Source organism: Oncorhynchus keta, chromosome 30, assembly GCF_023373465.1.
Source record: "Oncorhynchus keta strain PuntledgeMale-10-30-2019 chromosome 30, Oket_V2, whole genome shotgun sequence".
Lineage (NCBI taxonomy): Eukaryota > Metazoa > Chordata > Actinopteri > Salmoniformes > Salmonidae > Oncorhynchus > Oncorhynchus keta.
In genome coordinates, this window is record NC_068450.1 from 27,347,866 (window position 1) to 27,371,852 (window position 23,987).

General features: G+C 44.1%; 1 protein-coding gene across 4 annotated transcripts in view; it reads left to right on the plus strand.

The window, feature by feature from the left end:
• The first annotated feature begins 5,589 nt into the window (after nt 1–5,589).
• htr4 (5-hydroxytryptamine receptor 4) overlaps nt 5,590–23,987 on the plus strand; it is a 137,811-nt gene continuing 119,413 nt past the window's right edge. For 3 of the 4 annotated variants that reach the window (XM_052488094.1, XM_052488092.1, XM_035744092.2), the window contains exon 1: nt 14,131–14,381. Coding sequence is in view for 1 of the 4 variants with exons in the window: in XM_052488093.1 (XP_052344053.1) it covers nt 5,710–5,773 (64 nt within the window). In the remaining 3 variants the exon portion in view is untranslated. Of the gene's footprint in view, nt 5,774–14,130; nt 14,382–23,987 lie in introns of those variants that run through there. The other variant, XM_052488093.1, reaches the window with a different exon arrangement.

Consider the following 23,987-nt stretch of genomic DNA (forward strand, 5'->3'; position numbering starts at 1 on the left):
CTGCAGGAGCTTAGGCCTGGAGTCTGGGCTGCAGGAGCTTAGGCCTAGAGTCTGGGCTGCAGGAGCTTAGGCCTGGAGTCTGGGCTGCAGGAGCTTAGGCCTGGAGTCTGGGCTGCAGGAGCTTAGGCCTGGAGTCTGGGCTGCAGGAGCTAAGGCCTGGAGTCTGGGCTGCAGGAGCTTAGGCCTGTTGTTTGGGCTGCAGGAGCTTAGGCCTGGAGTCTGGGCTGCAGGAGCTTAGGCCTAGAGTCTGGGCTGCAGGAGCTTAGGCCTGGAGTCTGGGCTGCAGGAGCTTAGGCCTGGTGTCTGGGCTGCAGGAGCTTAGGCCTGGAGTCTGGGCTGCAGGAGCTTAGGCCTGGAGTCTGGGCTGCATGAGCTTCAGTTCTGTTGTTTGGGCTGCAGGAGCTTAGGCCTGGAGTCTGGGCTGCAGGAGCTTAGGCCTGGAGTCTGGGCTGCAGGAGCTTAGGCCTGGTGTCTGGGCTGCAGGAGCTTAGGCCTGGTGTCTGGGCTGCAGGAGCTTAGGCCTGGTGTCTGGGCTGCAGGAGCTTAGGCCTGGTGTCTGAACTGCAGGAGCTTAGGCCTGGTGTCTGAACTGCAGGAGCTTAGGCCTGGTGTCTGGGCTGCAGGAGCTTAGGCCTGGTGTCTGGGCTGCAGGAGCTTGGACCCAGTGTCTGAACTGCAGGAGCTTAGGCCTGGTGTCTGGGCTGCAGGAGCTTAGGCCTGGTGTCTGGGCTGCAGGAGCTTAGGCCTGGTGTCTGGGCTGCAGGAGCTTAGGCCTGGTGTCTGGGCTGCAGGAGCTTGGACCCAGTGTCTGAACTGCCCTCCCTCCCTCCCTGCCTGCATGATGCCTCTCCTCCCATGAATGTTTGAAGGCGGTAAGGCCTGATCACTCCTGCATGTCAGCCTGTTTACAGCTGGTCTGGAGAACCCCGTTCCGCACTAGAGACTCAACACAGTATAACAACAAATATATGATGCTGCTCCTTTACAAACATACAGTAGATTGCATACAGTGGAATATAAAAACTCATTAAGAGGCTATGGCATAAAGGTCAATGCACTTCATTGACTGGAGAATTGTTCACATTTGCCATTCGTTATTTTATTAATTTTTGGACTCAAAATATAGTGAGGTTTAATAATCTCCTAAGGCAACTTTGTAACCTTTGACAAAACCAGTTTTGGGTTAGTTATGCCATTAACTGCGTGGCAGTGAGCCGTAGTACAATTCAATATCCAACCCGGGCATATCTCTCAAAGGGATGGGAGGAATATACTATGGAGCTGGACATAGTTCATACAATGGGAACAGACTAGACAAGAGGCATACGTTAGCTTTTACTGAAAATTCTCCAATAAATAATGATGTGTAAATAGGAACCTGTTTAGCTCCAGGAACAGGAGTGGTAGAGAGGTCACATTAGTGATCTCATAGAGAATCCACAATGTAACACTACCACTTCCTGTTCAACAAGTGATCTCATAGAGGACCCACTATGTAACACTACCACTTCCTGTTCAACAAGTGATCTCATAGAGAATCCACTATGTAACTCTACCACTTTCTGTTCACCAAGTGATCTCATAGAGAATCCACTATGTAACACTACCACTTCCTGTTCAACAAGTGATCTCATAGAGGACCCACTATGTAACACTACCACTTCCTGTTCAACAAGTGATCTCATAGAGAATCCACTATGTAACACTACCACTTCCTGTCCAACAACAAAAGAAGCATCCTTTCTTTTTCATATTTGTGAATGACTAGACTAGACATTATGAGGAATGGATTGACTTCTTCAGCTGTGTCCTTGTACAATGCGTTTTGGTTAAAGGCACAATGCAGCCATTTTTAAATCAATATCAAATCATTTCTGGGTAACAATTAAGTACCCTACTCTAATAGGAAAAACTACATTTTCTTCTGCACTGGGCCTTTAAATAAATGGAGAAAACAAATCTCCATCCTCTCTCGCTCCTTTTTGTCTTGAACAGTCTAAGACTGAGACTTCAAAGCACATTGCCAAAGTCCAGAAGTATCCATTCTCAAACATTCAAAGACTTTTCAATATTTACCAAGGTCATTAATAACAACTCCAGCAAGTATTCGTGCTACATACATAGCCTCAATGGTGCACTCACTCTGCTTCATCGAAATGGAGTCAAATATAATTTATAGACACACAAAGGCACATAGCCCATTGGTCAGCTGGTATTGTCCTTCATTCAGGCATACACCAGGTTGTTCCAGGTGATGAATCAGTGTACTACAGTTATGTGACTTCACTAAATCAATTGTGTCTGACAGACAGAGGAGCAGTAAGAGAGCATTGATTTACTAGTGGTCTAACATTGTCCTATTATTATATAAAGTGTTCTCATGAACCCTCCTGTAACCCTGGTGTCTATTCACTACTTTTTCTTGTATGTTTTCTCTGTGGCAGCAATTTTGTTTGATTTATTTAAAAGCACATGAAGTCCTCTGGAACTGTGAGTCTAGTGTATTGAAGTTGAGAGGGTGCAGTTAGGATCCAGTGCATCGCTTGATTCTGTTGCGTCACATCGTTATGTATCACTACCCACGGATGAACAATGACACTATGTTAACTGTTAGCCCTCCTGCAAGGTTAGTCATGCCATAAAGTTTCACTTCATTAATCTACAGTACATTCGGAAAGGATTTTTCTACATTTTGTTTTAAGTTACAGCTGTATTTTTGTTAATTTCTTTGCTCATCAATCGACACACAATACCCCATAATGACAAAGAAATGTTTGCTAATTTATTACAAATAAATAACTAAAATATCACATTTACATAAGTATTCAGACCTTTTGCTACGAGACTCGAAACTGAGCATCCTGTTTCAAATGCTCATCCTTAAGATGTTTCTACAACTTGATTGGAGTCCACCTGTGGTCAATTCAGTAATGCTACAATTGTCCTTACTGAGGTGGGATTGCTTCTTCTCTTATTCATCATCCTAGATTGTATAATGCAGTGCACTCTGCTTGAATGCAGTTATAATAAGTAACCACTTAGAGTGAGCCAATCTCCCTGCAGATGTGATCCATATAGGAAGACTCAACTGTAGTTAAGGCAGGAGACATACAGTAACTATGCTCATACAATGCAATGCATAAGTTTCATAATGAATGTTCTGCATGACAATTAGCATAACTACCAGAGAATACAAGTCATTTCTATTTTCGAATCAACAAACAAATGGAGCAAATGGAAAAGTCAGTCTTTCTCAAATCTCATTTCAGCAGTGACTTGTATTGATGGTGCCAAGGGAAGCCATGAACAAAAAACAAACAAAAACAACATCAAATAATGTTTCATCATTTTCCAAGAGGCTGAATGTGCACTATGTCACCAAAAGTATGTGGACACCTCTTCAAATTAGTGGATGGCAATGGCTCAGTGCAAAGACCATACAGGCTCACAGAACGGGACCGGCGAGTGCTGAAGCCCATAAATATCGCCTGTCCTCGGGTGCAACACTCACTACAGAGTTTCCAAACTGCCTCTGGAAGCAACGTCAGCAGAATAACTGTTCGTCGGGAGCTTCATGAAATGGGTTTCCAGGGCTGAGCAGCTGCACACAAGCCTAAGATGACCATGCGCAATGCCAAGATTCAGCTGGAGGGCTGTAAAGTTCACTGCCATTGGACTCTGGAGCAGTTCTCTGTAGTGATGAATCACGCTTCACCATCTGGCAGTCCAACAGACTAATCTGGGTTTGGCGGATGCCAGGAGATTGCTACCTGCCCCAATGTATAGTGGCAACTGTACATTTTGGTGGAGGATGAATAATGGTATCGGGCAGTTTTTCATGGTTCGGGCTAGGCCCCTCAGTTCCATTGAACTTAAAAAAACACTCTATCACTGTATGACAGAGTGATTTTGTCAACATGAAAGAGAGGAGGATGGCAGTAGGGTGAGTCAACATGTATTTTCTACTTACGCATACACACACACACAAACACACAGAAATCAGAACCATGGACAGCCACATGATATTCCGCTTACGTTGATTGGACTGAATTGTTTTTGGTATCTTTAAGTTGTCCCGTGTTAGACTTAGCTTAGGTGATTTGACGATGTTGAAACGATGAAGATGAAATGGTGCTGGAATAGTGGAAGCAGCTCCTGTTTTCATTGCGACTTGGGTAATAGTCCAGTGTTCTAAATCAATAGATGTGTAGTAGTCTGAAGATGTAGGAAACATTACCTTGCTTGATGATGCTGTAGCTCATGTAACTGTTTGTTACATGCAACATGCTGTGTGGACTCCACCGGACAGATGTTGCTCTCCGGTTTTGTGATGAAACAAAGGTGTTTATTCTGCCACTGTGTCTTCTTATTGTCTCGGCATTAGGCCTATATATCACGGTGTCAAGACATATGAACTAACAGGCTATAGAGCAAACAACGCAAGTATCACAACACATAGGTTGCAATATGGCTTTTTTTCTGGTTTGTCTTCCCCGGTGATTTTACTCACGCAGCTGGTGTCCATCATTGCGTCGACTATATGTGTCAGCAGAATGGGTTTTAGAGAAGCTTACACGGGCACTGTGACTGTGGATATTGAGACAGGACATTGTGTTCTACACAGAGTCAGTATACAGCAACAGGTGCATAAAAATGGCGTCCCACGTTTACTTACCACAAATTCCTTGTTTATTTAGTTTGCCGTATTGTATGTTGCTCTCCGTTACTCTTTTTTGAGAGTATACTGACCCCAATTCTAGCTCCAAGACAGTGGGAATTTAAAACAAATGAAACAGTAGATGGTGCTGATTTACTGGCACATTGGACCATGTTGCGTGGTGTAGTTAAAGAACTCTGCAGGTCGTGCTAAAAACATTGACCTCACATCTGAATTCCTCCATCTGCCTGCACGTTCACCAAGATCTACTCTGATAAGTCAACTCAGCTTTTTTGAGAATGATAAAAGGTTACTGTTATTTTTTTAAATAACTTACTAGAAGTATTCTTTCACAGGTATGACCTAATGTATCTGATATATAAAGGTTCAGAAATCATAGGCTACAGTAATAATTCCAGGTATAGGCCTAATCAGCCATATTGTATTTTGTTAAGTAATTCATGGTAGGATTATTCAGAATATTAACTGACATGCTGCAAGGTTTACTTCCCAGGGAGCCTCCACCAGCTGCAGATGTTGAACACTGAGCGCTTCACCATAGAAATAGATTCATTCTATTCAGTCTATTTCTATGTGCATAATCATATTTATCACCCTGCTATGTTAAAGTGGAACTGACAGCGTTTTAACTACTGCAGATATGAAACAGACAATCATAATATCAGTCAAGAATATACAATTCCCAGTTGATGCTACAGAACCAACTTTACAAGAGGTTTTTAAAATTGGTTCTATTAGGCTCAACATTCCATTGTTGGCAGAATAGATGCAGTTCAATGCATGACTAATATAACTCACCAATGCATTTCTTGGTAGTCCAAAAATATTGCAATCAGGTTGTAAATCACATCTGGTCTGGTACGTTGTTTTCTGCCTCCATTCGGGATGCACTGTTTCAGTTTCAATGACTCAATATTTTGGACAAAAACGGATGAATGTAACTAAGGCTGGGAATGTCAATACAATCAAACTAGCAAGGGCAATGATCACAAGTCAGTAATAACGTGGCTAATAGGCTAGCACATCTATTTATGCAGCAAGCTAAAAACACGGAGCCTAACGATGTCATGTCATGTCATGCCATTGGAGAAGTGGGTGAGTGACTGACATTTTCCCATCATTTTGTTTTTTGGTGGCTATACACAGCTAGAGATGCAGGTGTCATTTGCTTAGCTAGCAAAAACTTGAACAACTGTTATCCAGTTAGCATTTCTCTTGTGTTACATTCTACTTGCTACGGCAAGTAAAATGGTCAGAGTGAGGTGTTCTCTCATTTGTTTCTGGAAGTAACTAGCTAGCAAGCTAGCCAACTATGGGTGCTTGGTTGGGACAAGCATGTATCGGCAGACAAGCTGCAGAAAGATGAGTAGGCTACAATTGCCCATCATTATCATTTCAATTTTGATGGCCAACTAGCTGAAACAGTTTTAGAGTGTTTATATAATGTTCCTTCATTAGATTTTAGCCGATCTTGCTCTGGCTAGCATTAGTTGTTGATCTTGTGTATCTAATGTTCCTTCATTAGATTTTAGCTGATCTTGCTCTGGCTAGCATTAGTTGTTGATCTTGTGTCTCTAATGTTCCTTCATTAGATTTTAGCTGATCTTGCTCTGGCTAGCATTAGTTGTTGATCTTGTGTCTCTAATGTTCCTTCATTAGATTTTAGCTGATCTTGCTCTGGCTAGCATTAGTTGTTGATCTTGTGTATCTAATGTTCCTTCATTAGATTTTAGCTCATCTTGCTCTTGCTAGCTGGTTAGTTGTTGATCTTGTTGTTGTTTATGTGCATAACTGAGGGAGAGAGTGCCTACCTTTTCATGGTTCAATCAAATCAATCACATTTATTTATAAAGCACTTTTTACATCAGCATATTTCCCAAAGTGGTATACAGAAACCCAGCCTAAAACCCCAAACAGCAAGCAATGCAGATGTACTGTAGAAGCACGGTTGTTTGATCAATAGGACTCTACCATTCCCAAATGTAAGAGGACTCCCGTGGTATTTACATATTTTCAGAAATCCATTTAGGTGTATTTTGTGGCTTTTGGGGAATGTGTTCTAATGATCTAAAGTTGCGCTGTTGCAACTGCCTGTAAACACACAGTCCAGTTCAAATTGAATGATTGCAGGCCCGTGTGGCAAATGGTTTGTTTGTATAAAGGCCTAATGTAGCTCTGATTGGCTGTAGTGCACTGGTCTGCGAAGACTCCAGTCTTGGACAAGAAAATATGTTTTTATTAGATTTTATTTACTGCAGTGTCTATTAATTGGCCAAATGCACAGCCCATTTCCCACTCTATATTACTATAGAATTTTCACAAATGCCTGAGTATACGTAATTCCCAAACAAGAATTTATGTGAAAATGACCATATCTAAGTGCTCGCTTGTCAGAAAATGTTTAAATAAGTGTCATATTCTTCCTGGGGGTGTATATGAACAGATGTTGATAAGATTTCATGTTGCTAAAACGCTGTCAGTTCCACTTTAATGTCAGGTATTTTAGTCATTGCTGTGGTTGAATATAAATCAGCCCTCTTCATCAGCTGGAAAAGCTGGCTTCACTCTGTTCTTTTATGTCTTCTTAGTGTCTCTTGGTTTAAAATGTACTGAATTTAGTCACACGAGACAAAGAACCGGTACAATTAATGTTCCACTCTCCCTTGATATGGATTAATTTAATATTGCTGTAGAAATAGTCAGGGAAATTATTATAATAGTCAGGGATATGCTGCTGGTTCAATCTCCACTCTATGCCACAGCAGAGTGAGGAAGCAGAAACCAGGGACCCATAGGTGGGAAGTTTTCTAAGTTTTTAGGGTATTATTTAGCTGGGGGGCATAGTTGGGTGAAGAGTTTCTTACTAGGTCCTAGAATTGTTGAGCAAGGAGCATGCTTCCAAATTGTATATGGGCCACTCTAAAGTGAACATTTTTTTTGCAATTATATTTACTTTGATCTCAAGTAAACTATTCGTATTTGTCATTGTACTGATGTTTTTCTGTTAGTTTTAATGTGTTGAGTTGAGGTGGCGTAGTATGAGGGATGCAGCATCATGGCCATCATGCAAGACAGAGAGAGAGAGAGAGAGAGAGCGCGGGTGGGCCTCAGAACAGACAATCAAAGCTAACTGTCTCGTCTTCCAGCACACAAATCGAAAGTCATAACCACAGTTAATACGATACCACTTCCACAGTATGTCTACCGGCATATGTCTTCTATCTCTAGTTAGATAAGCCTAAACAGACAGCTAGAATTAGCAAGGTTGTTTTGTTGAGGAAGATATTTAGTTAAAAAAATACTATAATGATGTTTATTGACATGCTTTATGTGCCAATCAATGTTCAGAGAAGTATAGATGTCAGGGGCCTTTCTAGTTTTCAGAATCTGATCTGTTTTTTTTTGGTTGGGTCTAATTGTTGCCGAAATGTGGAATCTATGCAGTCACATATCTGAAAAGTAATCACAATTTGTCAAAAGCAAAAAGAGAGGCTTTCCATTTGGTACAGCTAAATGTTTGCTGCCCAGCTGCTAAAACTGCCTCTCTATGTAAATGCATTGTTGCATAATTCACGTGTTGCATTTGATTTTGCTGTGATAGAATAGGACCTGATTACTGTACTCCTCTGAATGTGGCGATGCACATTCTCATCCTCCTCTGTTGGATTCTATTACATTACAAAGAGGAAGGAGAAAGTCTCCTCACAAGTCTCCTCACAAGTCTCCTCTCCTTAGGTTTACATAGGTCAACGTAGGTCAACTTGCACATTCATCTTCTGCACATCCTACCACATCCTAGCATTCCAGTTTTTAATCACTATTTTGTAATTACTTTGCCACCATGGCCTATTTATTGCCTTACCTCTCTTATCCTACCTCTGCACATGCTATATATATTTTTCTACTGTATTATCGATTGTATGTTTGTTTATTCCATGTGTAACTCTGGTTTGCTTTATCTTGGTCAGGTCGCAGTTGCAAATGAGAACTTGTTCTCAACTGGCCTACCTGGTTAAATAAAGGTGAAATAAAAAAAAAATATATATATAGTAGAATCGACTGCTTCCTTGAACCATACCATTCAATCTTATGAGCTTATGAGTTTAATGTAAGAGGATAACATTTTAAACTGTACTCTCTTAGCCTAAAAATGGACAAAGTACTTGATGGAGTATAATATGTATTACTAAGTGTGGTACAATCAAAGAAGTGTCATGATAATTCCTCTAATTTTCACCACTAAGTGCATTCAGTAGGACTAACAATCAATTAGAAGGAAGAAGTGTCAGTTGGTATCAGTTTCTAATGGTCCATTCAGTAACAGCCCATTCATGATGTGGCATGTTTCTGGTTGACTTTGTAATGTTTATGTAAACTATTTGTTACCTCCTTTGCTTAAAACTTCTTAGGGCTGCAACCCCGTTAACGGGATGATATGACAACAGCCAGTGAAAGTGCAGGGAGCCAAATTCAAAACAACAGAAATCTCATCATTAAAATTCCTCAAACATACATGTATCTTATACCGTTTTAACGGTATCTTGTTGTTAATCCCACCACAGTGTCCGATTTCAAATAGGCTTTACAGCGAAAGCATCACAAACGATTGATTATGTTAGGTCACCACCAACTCACAGAAAAACACAGCCATTTTTCCAGCCAAAAAGAGGAGTCACAAAATGCACAAATAGAGATACAATTAATGACTAACCTTTGATGATCTTCATCAGATTTCATGTTACACAACACATGTATGTTTTGTTTGATAAAGTTCATATTTATATAAAAAAAACATCTCAGTATACATTGGCGCGTTACGTTCACTAGTTCCAAAAACATCCGGTGATATTGCAGAGCCACATCATTTTACAGAAATACTCATCATAAATGTAGATGAAAATACAATTGTTAGACATGGAAATATAGCTATACCTCTCCTTAATGCAACCTCTGTGTCAGATTTCAAAAAACTTTACGGAAAAATCAAACCATGCAATAATCTGAGAACAGCACTCAGAAAGATTTTTTTATCCGCCATGTTGGAGTCAACAGAAATCAGAAATGTCATTTTTTTAAAATTGATGTAGTTCTGTCCTTGTTTATTAATGTTCTGTATTATGTCATGATTCATGTTTTGTGTAGACCACAGAAAGAGTATCTGCTGCTTTCGCAACAGCTGATGGGGATCCTAATAAAATACCAAAATACCAAAATGTATGTTAAGTTGTACATTACACAAGTTAATGACTAAGCTTCTGTAATTAGGCTACTGGTTGAAGACTCATTTTAGCTTCCACTGATCACAGCATGACATCTCACATTTGTCATGGAGATCCATACGTGTAACAGTAATTAATAATGTTTACTTTGAATTATTTGTAGTCAGGTTTTTCAGTCACGATGAGTCGAAGTGTAAACAAGTAAACGAAATTATAGTATCCGTCAAAAGATTGGACACACATACACATTCAGTCTCCTCGCCGCCCGGATGTACTCCAGATTGCGGTGGTCAGTCCAGATGATAAAATGTTATTTAGCCCCCTCAAGCCAATGTCTCCACACCTTCAGAGCCTTGACGACAGCCAACAGCTCCCGGTCCCCCACGTCATAGTTTCACTCCACCAGGTTGAGCTTCCTCGAGAAGAAGGCACAGGGGCGGAGCTTCGGTGGCGTGCCCGAGCGCTGAGAGAGCACGGCTCCTATCCCAGCCTTGCACGCGTCTACCTCCATGAATGCCAAAGAGGAATCAGGATGGGCCAGCACGGGAGCTGAGGTAAACAGAGCCCTCAGGTGACCAAAAGCCCTGTCCTCCTCCCCCACCAATGCAAACGCACTGGTCCTCCCTTCAGCAGTGAGGTAATGGGAGACGCTACCAAAACACCGGATAAACCTCCGGTAGTAATTGGCAAACCCTAAAACCGCTGCACCTCCTTTACTGTGGTGGGAGTTGGCCAATTACACACAGCTGAAATGCGGTCATTCTCCATCTCCACCCCCGAGGTGGAAATGCGGTAGCGGAGTATATCAGAATGTCATCAATATAGACCACTACACCCTACCCGTGCAGGTCCCTGGTGTGCAAGGTGCTTGGTCAACTGTTGGAGCATGACCTGTACGCCAAGGCTGAGAAAAGCCTGTTCTTTCAACAGTCCGTCTCCTTCCTAGGGTTTCACATTTCCACCTCGGGGGTGGAGATGGAGAGTGACCGCATTTCAGCCGTCTACAAATTCTTGGAAGACTGATGGAGCATTCATCAACCTGTACGGCATGACCAGCTCCTCATAATGCCCTGAGGTCGTACTGAATGCCGTCTTCCACTCATCTCCCTCCCAGATACGCACCAGGTTGTAAGCACTCCTGAGATCAAGTTTGGTGAAGAAGCGCGCCCCTTGCATTGACTCAATCGCCGTAGCGATTAGAGGTAGCGGGTAACTGTACCCCACAGATATCTGATTAAGGCCTCGATAGTCAATACACAGGCGCAAACCTCACTCCTTCTTCACAAAAAAGAAACTCGAGGAGGCGGGTGAAATGGAGGACCGAATGTACCCCTGACGCAGGGATTCTGAGACATATGCTTCCATAGCCACGATCTGCGGTGTCTACCAGGAGATCTATCGCACAATCTCCCGGTCGACAGGGTGATTGAGTCGCCTTCTATTTTGAGAAGGCTAGAGCCAAATTTGCATACTCGGGGGTAATGCGCACGGTGGAGACCTGGTCTGGACTTTCCACCATAGTAGAACCTATGTAAACCCCTAAGCACCTCCCCGAGCACTCTCACAACCACCCCGTGAGAGCTCCGTTGCCGTGAAATAGTGGCGTTATGACAAGCTAACCAGGGTAGACCTAGCACCACTGGAAACGCAGGAGAGTCAATGAGAAAGAGACTGATTTTCTCCGTGTGACAGCCCTGCGTCACCATGCCCAGAGGAGCGGTTGTCTCCCTAATCAACCCTGACCCTAATGGTCGACTATCTAAGGCGTGAACTGGGAAGGGAATTTCCACAGGAACTAAAGACTAATGATCTGTCTATAAAATTCCCAGCCGTGCCTGAATCGACGAGTGCCTTATGCTGGGAACGCAAGGAAAATTCAGGAAACTTAACAAACAAAAACATTTGTGCAACAGAGGGCTCTGGGTGAGAATTCTCACCTGAGGTGACACCAGAGTGCTCGGCCTGCTGCCTCGACTCCCAGAGGAACCAACCCGGCACTGACCGGCAGTGTGACCTCTGCGGCCACAGATGGTACACGAGACAGAACCTCTTCAGGCAGGCAGAAACCCTACTGGCCAACTCTCGATGCTCGTCCTCGCGCAAACTGCAGCGATAATGGTCGATCAGGGCCCTGTCCTTCCATCCCGTTCCGGCGGCCAGGGTCCGAAAGTCCAAAGCGAACTCCTGTGCGCTCCTCGTCCCCTGCCGCAGGTGGAATAGACGTTCACACGCCGCTCTACCCTCGGATGGGTGGTCGAATACTGCCCGGAAGCGGCGGGTGAACTCCTCAAAATCATCCAACACCGTATCTCCTTTTCCCCATATGTCGTTCTCCCCGAGAGGCACGAAACGAGGACGGACACCCTCTCCCTTTCCGAGTGAGCAGGGTAAACGGTGCTCAGGTATAAGGAACAGGAAACCCTGGCACCGCACCGCCGTCCCATCATACTCCCATATCTGGTGGCAGGGAAGTCAAACGCAGGAGAGCAGAACTTGAGCAGAACTTGAGCAGAACTTGATAATAACCGGAGCAGTTTAATAGTAAATCCAACGGCATAAGAAATACTAAGTATGGGCACAATAACCCGACACTCACCATTCAAACAAAATGTGCACAAGCACTTACAATATACAATACCACACAAAGACATGGGGGGGAACAGAGGGTTAAATACACAACACATAATGAGGGAAATGAGAACCAGGTGTGTGGGAAAACGAGACAAAACAAATGGAAAATGAAAAATGGATCGGCGATGGCTAGAAGACCGGCGACGTCGACCACCGAACACCACCCGAACAAGGAGAGGCTTTTACTTCGGCAGAAGCCGTGACAGTCACCAGCAAAACACCCCCACACCTTCACACCTCCTCCTCCATGCTTCATGGTGGGAACCACAAATGTGGAGATCATCCGTTCACCTATTCTGTGTCTCACAAAGACACGGCGGTTGGAACCAAAAATCGCAAATTTCGACCCATTAGACCAAAGGACAGATTTCCACCAGTCTAATGTCCATTGCTAGCGTTTCTTGGACTAAGCAAGTCTCTTCTTATAATTTGTGTCCTTTAGTAGTGGTTTCTTTGCAGCAATTTGACCATGAAGGCCTGATTTACACAGTCTCATATGAACAGTTGATGTTGAGATGTGTCTGTTACTTGAACTCTGTAAAGCATTTATTTGGGCTGCAATTTCTGAGGCTGGTAAATCTAATGAACTTTTCTGCAGCAGAGGTAACTCTGGGTCTTCCTTTCCTGTGGCGGTCCTTATGAGAGCTAGTTCCATCATAGCACTTGATGGTTTTTGCAACTGCACTAGAATTTTTCTTTTAAGTTCTTGAAATCTTCCGGATTAATGGACCTTCATGTCTTAAAATAATGATTGACTGTCGTTTCTCTTTGCTTATATGAGCTATAATACGGACTTGGTCTTTTACCAAATATGGCTATCTCCTGTATACCACCCCTATCTTGTCACAACACACCTGATTGGCTCAAACACATGAAGAGGGAAAGACATTCTACAAATGAACTTTTAACAAGGCACACCTGTTAATTGAAATGTATTCCAGGTGACTACGTCATGAAGATGGTTGAGAGACTGCCAAGATTGTGCAAAGTTGTCATCAAGGCAAATAGTGGCTACTTTGAAGAATCTCAAATATAACACATATTTTGTTTTGTTTTAACACTTTGTTGGTTACTACATGATTCCATATGTGTTATTTCATAGTTTGATGTCTTCACTGTTCTTCTACAATGTAAGAATGAAGAAAAACACTGGAATGAGTAGATGTGTCCAAACTTTTGACTGGTACTGTAAATAAACAATATCTTGCCAAAGGCTGTTCTATTTTGAGAATACATCATATTCTTAGTTAAATCTTACATAATGGTTGCTTTTCCAACAGTCCATATCACAGTGATTAATGGTAGGCCTAACCTATTTTAATTGAACATTAAGAGATACAAAATCATCATAAAAAAGTGATATGACAGAGCAATTTACTCGGGGAATCTGCCTTGCAAATCCACATGTTCAAGCAATTCAATTTACAATGAATGTCACTCAATTTACAATGAACCACCATTTATAGCCTGCCATACCTGCATCAAACACGTTTAAACCGAGCCGATTTTACCTCCTCAACCAAGCGAAAGAGGAGGGACTTGAAGGTGCAATTTGCTGGGAATACCGAGGTCTCGCTTTCCAAGCATTACATCCACAGAACAGCGCGAGGTGCCCCACGCGTACGAAACCGTCCAGCCATTCACGTTTGCGCTCATACTTCCGACTGCGCTCAGGATACATGGACAACTTTTTCGTTTTGTGAATGTCAGCAGGGAACATCACTGAAATTGTAGTCACAAAAAAACTGTTCACTTCTTAACTGTGTTTTGATACAAGTCGAAAATGTGATTTCTCTCATGGGGATATAGCATCGTACCATGGTTTTGGAACCCGGCGTCTCCACCAGGACATGGTAAGTGTACTGTACGATTATAATTGTACGTTATTAGTTACCCCTTTATGTGGAAGTAGCTTAAGTCATATTTGTATTGTATAAAGTGTGTATTATTGACGTCTCTATATACATTATTAGGAAAGTTTATTCTAGGAAGGAGGACAGGGCAGCTACTATTTGCTGTTGTCCCCAACTTTTACACTCTAATTATGAAATTGCCATTCTCTTAAAGTTGTAAATCAATTTATTGATTTGTTTAGGAATCATGCTGTGGTATGGCCCCAACTTTTCATACATGTGTTGTGAGAGCTACTGTATATCGGAGATGGCCCCAGCACTGTCATAAGGTGTAGTAGTGTAGATAGCACAAATATGGATGGGTTATGGATTATGGACTGCTGTTACATATGACCATCACCGTATCATAGTTATTAAAAACGCAGACCAAATGTATACAAAGAGTATTGGAAACTATCTATGTTGAAGAAGATGAAACGACACTGCATGCCTATAGCTACTCTAAAATAAATCATTAGAACAGTCACATTTTAGAAGGTTTCAAAGTAGCAAAACCCTCTTCATTTAACTACACACATTTTGTCCACATGTTGCCTACAGTACTAACTGTAATAACTCATTGTTGTTAGTGTGTTTTTTTAATGTATTTCTATGAACACGGCAGTAACGTTACATCTGACACTTACACGGACTCGTTCCTATTTATTTATTATTGAACCTTTATTTAACTATGCACACTGACACATTACGTACGCTAGCCATGCAGTCTATTTGCGAATGCAATCAAAGTTAACCAATGTACCTTGATCAAAGTTTCTCCAGACATGCCTCTCTTCACCTGGCTCTGATAACATCCTGATTATCATTCAACTGTTTCCATGCACCCTGTTATGTTTAGTTCCTCATTTATCTGTAATGCAGGCCGATATCATCCTTCACTTTCAGTCAGTATTTTCGTTGACTGACAATCATATGCTACACTGGGCAGTAATTCCACTCTCTGACTCATCATCAAATCAAATGTATTATGCCTAAAAGCTTCACAAGAGTACACCTCTGATAAACCACAATAAATCTTTGGGCACTGTTTATGAATTCTTACGGGCACTGTTTATGAATTGTAATCAGTATCTACAGCAGCTATGCTTCTGTTGATGCTGGGGTTATAGATCACATGTGGTAATGTCTTTTTGGCTGATTCTCCGAGACAGACAGCGATCAGAGGTGTATAAAGCTGAGACTGAGAGCCAGGGGTCAAGGCAAGGCGAGTGTGTGCTGATGATTAGCTGGGACGACTAGAAGGGTGTTAATCTCTGCTCCATTGTGAGCTTCCCGTCTGTCCGCCCGCCCGTCTGTTTGTCTGTCTGTTTGTCTATCTGTCTGTCTGATTGTCTGTCTATCTGTCCGCCTGTCTACCTTACTGATTGTCTTTCTGTCTGTCTGTCTATCTGCCTGTCTGCCTGCCTGACTGCCTGTCTGCCTGGTCAAAGTGAGCTTACGCAACAATCCAGGGGCCAGTCAATAAGGTGGTGACGGTGCCATGCGATGGGCATGGTAGATACTAGTGAGAGGATGTGTCCTGATTAATGGCACGGAATGGAGAGGGCCTTGTTGAAGGGTCAATAGTCTCCACTTACACATCACATTGGAACTTACACAACACATTGGAAAGGTTAGACATGAAAACAAACTCTCTTATAGCTTCCAATCGAATGTACACTTTACTGCCAGTCCCAGAACTCCCTGGGAAGTATATAATCTGAAGCTCTCTGTCTGTCTCATGGCCCGTACACAGCCAAGACTCACACCGTCCTGTCCTGTCCCATGATTTGAGCTGAGTAGAAAGGGAGATTTCTCTCTATTCGATTACAGGACTCAGTGTAGACATCAAACTTTATTAAATGTATTTTTGATAGGTAGAGGTCTACTCCGCATGTTCACTTTGTAGAAGTCAGTTCATGGATTCGGCAGAGGAAGTACAGCACGGGATTCCTGTCCTTATACTCAGTTCGTAATAAGAATAACTTGTTTAATGACTTTCTGCATTGCCATTTCTTCCACAATTACTCTCGGGCTCCTGAATACCGTTATCAGTGTGACGTGCGGAACATGAAAGCTGAATATAAGACTTTGTTTCACCCCAGTTGCTAATTCGAGACAATTTGCGCTGACCCCAGAGATGAACAGTGAGAGAACAATTAGACATGTTCCTGTCTCTGCGGTTTCTCACCATTTCTCCTGTTGGACCAACCTCAGTACTGTAGACAGATTTGCTGGGTAATATATATATATATTTTTTTTTTACCTTTATTTAACTAGACAAGTCAGTTATTAAGAACAAATTCTTATTTACAAGGTGCTGCTATGATTTTTTTTATTGCAAGTGTTCCTACTATTGGTTATAATTACTGAACTGAGCCTGACTGTGTGAATGAAACAATTATCATAAGATTACTGAGGGACTGGAAAACATTTAAAAAATCAAACTAGTTTTCACAAAGTATTTCAAATAGTCCATAAAGCTTGTGAAAACAGCTTTAAAATAATTTGTTAGTTGCTGGTCATTTATGAGAAAAGAGGACTGAGACCCAATCACATTTTGTGGGAAAACCACAAGAGGGGAAAGTAGCTATTCAGCTTGCATACTGTAATAGTCCCTTTTGTTAATCCTCAGTAAACATAGTCAGTAATTGATTAAGTTATATCATTTGCATCATTGTGGAACAAATGTTTCAGAATCAGGCATAGAGGAATAAACAGATAATTATTATTATTTTCATTCCGTTATGGCAGTGCTGTACTTTCCCTGAGTGCTTCCCTTTTTTGAATCCATCTCTTGTATTTGCCCTGGGTGGAGAGAATCTTCTTTTTTTTTGTGAGGATTTCTAAAACTCAGACAAGCAAGTAAGTAGTGGATCACCACAGGCACTGTCCTCATTATGAACATCCTATTTTTAGAGATGTTTTCACAAAACAGATATGCTGGCACACACACACACACACACACACACACACACACACACACACACACACACACACACACACTGAATTAACATAATATTTATATTTACATATAAATAAATTATATGCTATGATAGAGAGTTGAGTTCCACTCTAAATGTTATGAATGAAAATCATGAATTGGGGCCATTTTGACATAAAACAAGTCCTGTATGACACCTCTAAGTAATGCTTGTCACACATAAATATAATGATGTCACTTAACCATCACAGTACACCTGAGTGAGCAGGTGTAGACTGTAATGAGGGTAATACTTCCTTGTGTTTTTGTCATTAGAACCTTCTAACCTTCAGAGTTCCAAAATAATATGTTACTGTAAATAATGTTACTGCAAATAATATGTTACTATAAATAGTACGTTACTGCAAATAATATGTTACTGTAAATAGTATGTTACTGTAAATAATGTTACTGCAAATAATATGCTACTGTAAATAATATATTACTGTAAATAATATGTTACTGCGAATAATCTATTTCTTCTAGACGTTTGGGGTTGGAATGGTGGACATATTTGTCAGCCTCAAACAAACTGTCAGCCTCAGACACCCAGTAGATAGAAAACAAACTGTCAGCCTCAGACACCCAGTAGATTTACATTTACATTTAAGTCATTTAGCAGACGCTCTTAACCAGAGCGACTTACAAATTGGTGCATTCACCTTATGACATCCAGTGGAACAGTCACTTTACAATAGTGCATCTAAATCTTAAAAGGGGTGGGGGGTGAGAAGGATTACTTATCCTATCCTAGGTATTCCTTAAAGAGGTGGGGTTTCAGGTGTCTCCGGAAGGTGGTGATTGACTCCGCTGTCCTGGCGTCGTGAGGGAGTTTGTTCCACCATTGGGGGGCCAGAGCAGCGAACAGTTTTGACTGGGCTAAGCGGGAACTGTACTTCCTCAGTGGTAGGGAGGCGAGCAGGCCAGAGGTGGATGAACGCAGTGCCCTTGTTTGGGTGTAGGGCCTGATCAGAGCCTGGAGGTACTGAGGTGCCGTTCCCCTCACAGCTCCGTAGGCAAGCACCATGGTCTTGTAGCGGATGCGAGCTTCAACTGGAAGCCAGTGGAGAGAGCGGAGGAGCGGGGTGACGTGAGAGAACTTGGGAAGGTTGAACACCAGACGGGCTGCGGCGTTCTGGATGAGTTGTAGGGGTTTAATGGCACAGGCAGGGAGCCCAGCCAACAGCGAGTTGCAGTAGTCCAGACGGGAGATGACAAGTGCCTGGATTAGGACCTGCGCCGCTTCCTGTGTGAGGCAGGGTCGTACTCTGCGGATGTTGTAGAGCATGAACCTACAGGAACGGGCCACCGCCTTGATGTTAGTTGAGAACGACAGGGTGTTGTCCAGGATCACGCCAAGGTTCTTAGCGCTCTGGGAGGAGGACACAATGGAGTTGTCAACCGTGATGGCGAGATCATGGAACGGGCAGTCCTTCCCCGGGAGGAAGAGCAGCTCCGTCTTGCCGAGGTTCAGCTTGAGGTGGTGATAAGTCATCCACACTGATATGTCTGCCAGACATGCAGAGATGCGATTCGCCACCTGGTCATCAGAAGGGGGAAAGGAGAAGATTAATTGTGTGTCGTCTGCATAGCAATGATAGGAGAGACCATGTGAGGTTATGACAGAGCCAAGTGACTTGGTGTATAGCGATAATAGGAGAGGGCCTAGAACAGAGCCCTGGGGGACACCAGTGGTGAGAGCGCGTGGTGAGGAGACAGATTCTCGCCACGCCACCTGGTAGGAGCGACCTGTCAGGTAGGACGCAATCCAAGCGTGGGCCGCGCCGGAGATGCCCAACTCGGAGAGGGTGGAGAGGAGGATCTGATGGTTCACAGTATCGAAGGCAGCCGATAGGTCTAGAAGGATGAGAGCAGAGGAGAGAGAGTTAGCTTTAGCGGTGCGGAGCGCCTCTGTGATACAGAGAAGAGCAGTCTCAGTTGAATGACTAGTCTTGAAACCTGACTGATTTGGATCAAGAAGGTCATTCTGAGAGAGATAGCGGGAGAGCTGGCCAAGGACGGCACGTTCAAGAGTTTTGGAGAGATAAGAAAGAAGGGATACTGGTCTGTAGTTGTTGACATCGGAGGGATCGAGTGTAGGTTTTTTCAGAAGGGGTGCAACTCTCGCTCTCTTGAAGACGGAAGGGACGTAGCCAGCGGTCAGGGATGAGTTGATGAGCGAGGTGAGGTAAGGGAGAAGGTCTCCGGAAATGGTCTGGAGAAGAGAGGAGGGGATAGGGTCAAGCGGGCAGGTTGTTGGGCGGCCGGCCGTCACAAGACGCGAGATTTCATCTGGAGAGAGGGGAGAAAGAGGTCAGAGCACAGGGTAGGGCAGTGTGAGCAGAACCAGCGGTGTCGTTTGACTTAGCAAACGAGGATCGGATGTCGTCGACCTTCTTTTCAAAATGGTTGACGAAGTCATCTGCAGAGAGGGAGGAGGGGGGAGGGGGAGGAGGATTCAGGAGGGAGGAGAAGGTGGCAAAGAGCTTCCTAGGGTTAGAGGCAGAAGCTTGGAATTTAGAGTGGTAGAAAGTGGCTTTAGCAGCAGAGACAGAAGAGGAAAATGTAGAGAGGAGGGAGCGAAAGGATGCCAGGTCCGCAGGGAGGCGAGTTTTCCTCCATTTCCGCTCGGCTGCCCGGAGCCCTGTTCTGTGAGCTCGCAATGAGTCGTCGAGCCACGGAGCGGGAGGGGAGGACCGAGCCGGCCTGGAGGATAGGGGGCATAGAGAGTCAAAGGATGCAGAAAGGGAGGAGAGGAGGGTTGAGGAGGCAGAATCAGGAGATCGGTTGGCGAAGGTTTGAGCAGAGGGAAGAGATGATAGGATGGAAGAGGAGAGAGTAGCGGGGGAGAGAGAGCGAAGGTTGGGACGGCGCAATACCATCCGAGTAGGGGCAGTGTGGGAAGTGTTGGATGAGAGCGAGAGGGAAAAGGATACAAGGTAGTGGTCGGAGACTTGGAGGGGAGTTGCAATGAGGTTACTGGAAGAACAGCATCTAGTAAAGATGAGGTTGAGCGTATTGCCTGCCTTGTGAGTAGGGGGGGGAAGGTGAGAGGGTGAGGTCAAAAGAGGAGAGGAGTGGAAAGAAGGAGGCAGAGAGGAATGAGTCAAAGGTAGACGTGGGGAGGTTAAAGTCGCCCAGAACTGTGAAAGGTGAGCCGTCCTCAGGAAAGGAGCTTATCAAGGCATCAAACTCATTGATGAACTCTCCGAGGGAACCTGGAGGGCGATAAATGATAAGGATGTTAAGCTTGAAAGGGCTGGTAACTGTGACAGCATGGAATTCAAAGGAGGCGATAGACAGATGGGTAAGGGGAGAAAGAGAGAATGACCACTTGGGAGAGATGAGGATCCCGGTGCCACCACCCCGCTGACCAGAAGCTCTCGGGGTGTGCGAGAACACATGGGCGGACGAAGAGAGAGCAGTAGGAGTAGCAGTGTTATCTGTGGTGATCCATGTTTCCGTCAGTGCCAAGAAGTCGAGGGACTGGAGGGAGGCATAGGCTGAGATGAACTCTGCCTTGTTGGCCGCAGATCGGCAGTTCCAGAGGCTACCGGAGACCTGGAACTCCACGTGGGTCGTGCGCGCTGGGACCACCAGATTAGGGTGGCCGCGGCCACGCGGTGTGGAGCGTTTGTATGGTCTGTGCAGAGAGGAGATAACAGGGATAGACAGACACATAGTTGACAGGCTACAGAAGAGGCTACGCTAATGCAAAGGAGATTGGAATGACAAGTGGACTACACGTCTCGAATGTTCAAAAGTTAAGCTTACGTAGCAAGAATCTTATTGACTAAAATGATTAAAATGATACAGTACTGCTGAAGTAGGCTAGCTGGCAGTGGCTGCGTTGTTGACTTTGTAGGCTAGCTGGCAGTGGCTGCGTTGTTGACACTACACTAATCAAGTCGTTCCGTTGAGTGTAATAGTTTCTACAGTGCTGCTATTCGGGGGCTAGCTGGCTAGCTAGCAGTGTTGATTACATTACGTTGCGTTAAAAGAACGACAATAGCTGGCTAGCTAACCTAGAAAATCACTCTAGACTACACAATTATCTTTGATACAAAGACGGCTATGTAGCTAGCTACGATCAAACAAATCAAACCGTTGTACTGTAATGAAATTAAATGAAAATGTGATACTACCTGTGGATCGAAGCGGAATGCGACCGGGTTGTTGAGTTCTATTCGGAAGACGTTGGCTAGCTGTTGGCTAGCTAGCAGTGTCTCCTACGTTAAGGACGACAAATAGCTGGCTAGCTAACCTCGGTAAATTAAGATAATCACTCTAAGACTACACAATTATCTTGGATACGAAGACAGCAAAGACAGCTATGTAGCTAGCTAACACTACACTAATCAAGTCGTTCAGTTGAGTGTAATAGTTTCTACAGTGCTGCTAATCGGTGGACGTTTGCTAGCTGGCTAGCTGCTGGGCAGAGCAGTGAAGACTACGTTAGGACGACGAAATACGATAATTACGCAATTATCTTTGATACAAAGACGGCTATGTAGCTAGCTAAGAAGAGATTGCTAAGATTAGACAAATCAAACCGTTGTATTATAATGAAATGTAATGAAATGTAATGAAAAAGTTATACTACCTGCGGAGCGAAATGCGGATGCGACCGCTCGCTCCAACCCGGAAGTTCTTACAGAGAAAGAGAGAGATAGAAAACAAACTGTCAGCCTCAGACACCCAGTAGATAGAAAACAAACTGCCAGCCTTAGACACCCAGTAGATAGAAAACAAACTGCCAGCCTCAGACACCCAGTAGATAGAAAACAAACTGTCAGCCTCAGACACCCAGTAGATAGAAAACAAACTGTCAGCCTCAGACACCCAGTAGACATAAAACAAACTGTCAGCCTCAAACACCCAGTAGACATAAAACAAACTGTCAGCCTCAGACACCCAGTAGATAGATAACAAACTGCCAGCCTCAGACACCCAGTAGATAGAAAACAAACTGTCAGCCTCAGACATCCAGTAGATAGATAACAAACTGCCAGCCTCAGACACCCAGTAGATAGAAAACAAACTGTCAGCCTCAGACACCCAGTAGATATACAACAAACTGTTAGCCTCAGACACCCAGTAGATAGAAAACAAACTGTCAGCCTCAGACACTCAGGAACCAAAGTACTTGTAATTCCGCATGTATTCCCAAGAGCCAGGCCCTGAATAGACTCAGAGAACCCTGCGTAAACACCCAGAGCCTGGCCCTGCATAGACTTTCAGAGCCTGGCCCTGCATAGACTCCCAGAGCCTGGCCCTGAATAGACTTTCAGAGCCTGGCCCTGCATAGACTCCCAGAGCCATGCATAAACACCCAGAGCCTGACCCTGAATAGTCTCACAGAGCCTGGCCCTGAATCGACTCACAGAGCATGGCCCTGCATAGACTCACCGAGCCATGCATAAACACCCAGGGCCTGGCCCTGAATAGTCTCACAGAGCCAGGCCCTGCAGAAACACCTAGAGCCTGGCCCATAGATTCCCAGAGCCTGGCCCTGCATAGAATCCACGAGCATGGCCCATAGACTCTCAGAGCATGGCCCATAGACTCCACGAGCCTGGCCCATAGACTCCCAGAGCCTGGCCCATAGACTTTCAGAGCCTTGCCCATAGACTCCCAGAGCATGGCCCATAGACTCCACGAGCCTGGCCCATAGACTCTGAGAGCCTGGCCCATAGAATCCACGAGCCTGGCCCATAGACTCCCAGAGCCTGGCTAATAGACTCCCAGAGCCTGGTTCTGCATAAACTTGGGTGACTCGCTCTCCTCTCTTGAAATCTATTGTGCTCTGTTTGGGCGAGACTTTACTGAACAATTCTCCAGTTGATAGGTTTGTCTGAAATGTTAAAGCGTTCCTTATGTTATGTGCCAGATCAATTTGTCCACTGTTCCGGAATGAAAATGTAAATTTGGTGAAGTTCATAAGAAAGAGAGAAATATGTGCCAATGGGAGCACTAGAGCTGGAGCTAAATACATGGGATAGCATTCCACGGGATAGCATGCCACGGGGATAGCATGTCACGGGGATAGCATGCCACGGGGATAGTATATCACGGGGATAGCATGTCTCGGGATAGCATGCCACATGGATAGCATGCCACAGGAACAGCATGCCACGAAGATAGCATGCCATGGGATAACATGCGGCAGTGATAGCATGCCACAGGATAGCATGTCACGGGGATAGCATGTCACGGGGATAGCATGTCACGGGGATAGCATGCCACAGGGATAGCATGCCACGGGGATAGTATATCACAGGGATAGCATGTCACGGGATAGCATGCCACAGGGATTGCATGCCACAGGAACAGCATGCCACGAAGATAGCATGCCATGGGATAACATGCGGCAGTGATAGCATGCCACGGGATAGCATGCAACGGGGATAGCATTCCACGGGAACAGCATGCCACTGGAACAGCATGCCACGAAGATAGCATGCCATGGGATAACATGCCACAGGGATAGCATGCCACGGAATAACATGCCACAGGGATAGCAGAGTTTTAAGGGTATCTGAATTTCGTTATACACATCACTGCCTTTATGAATTAGCTTTCTT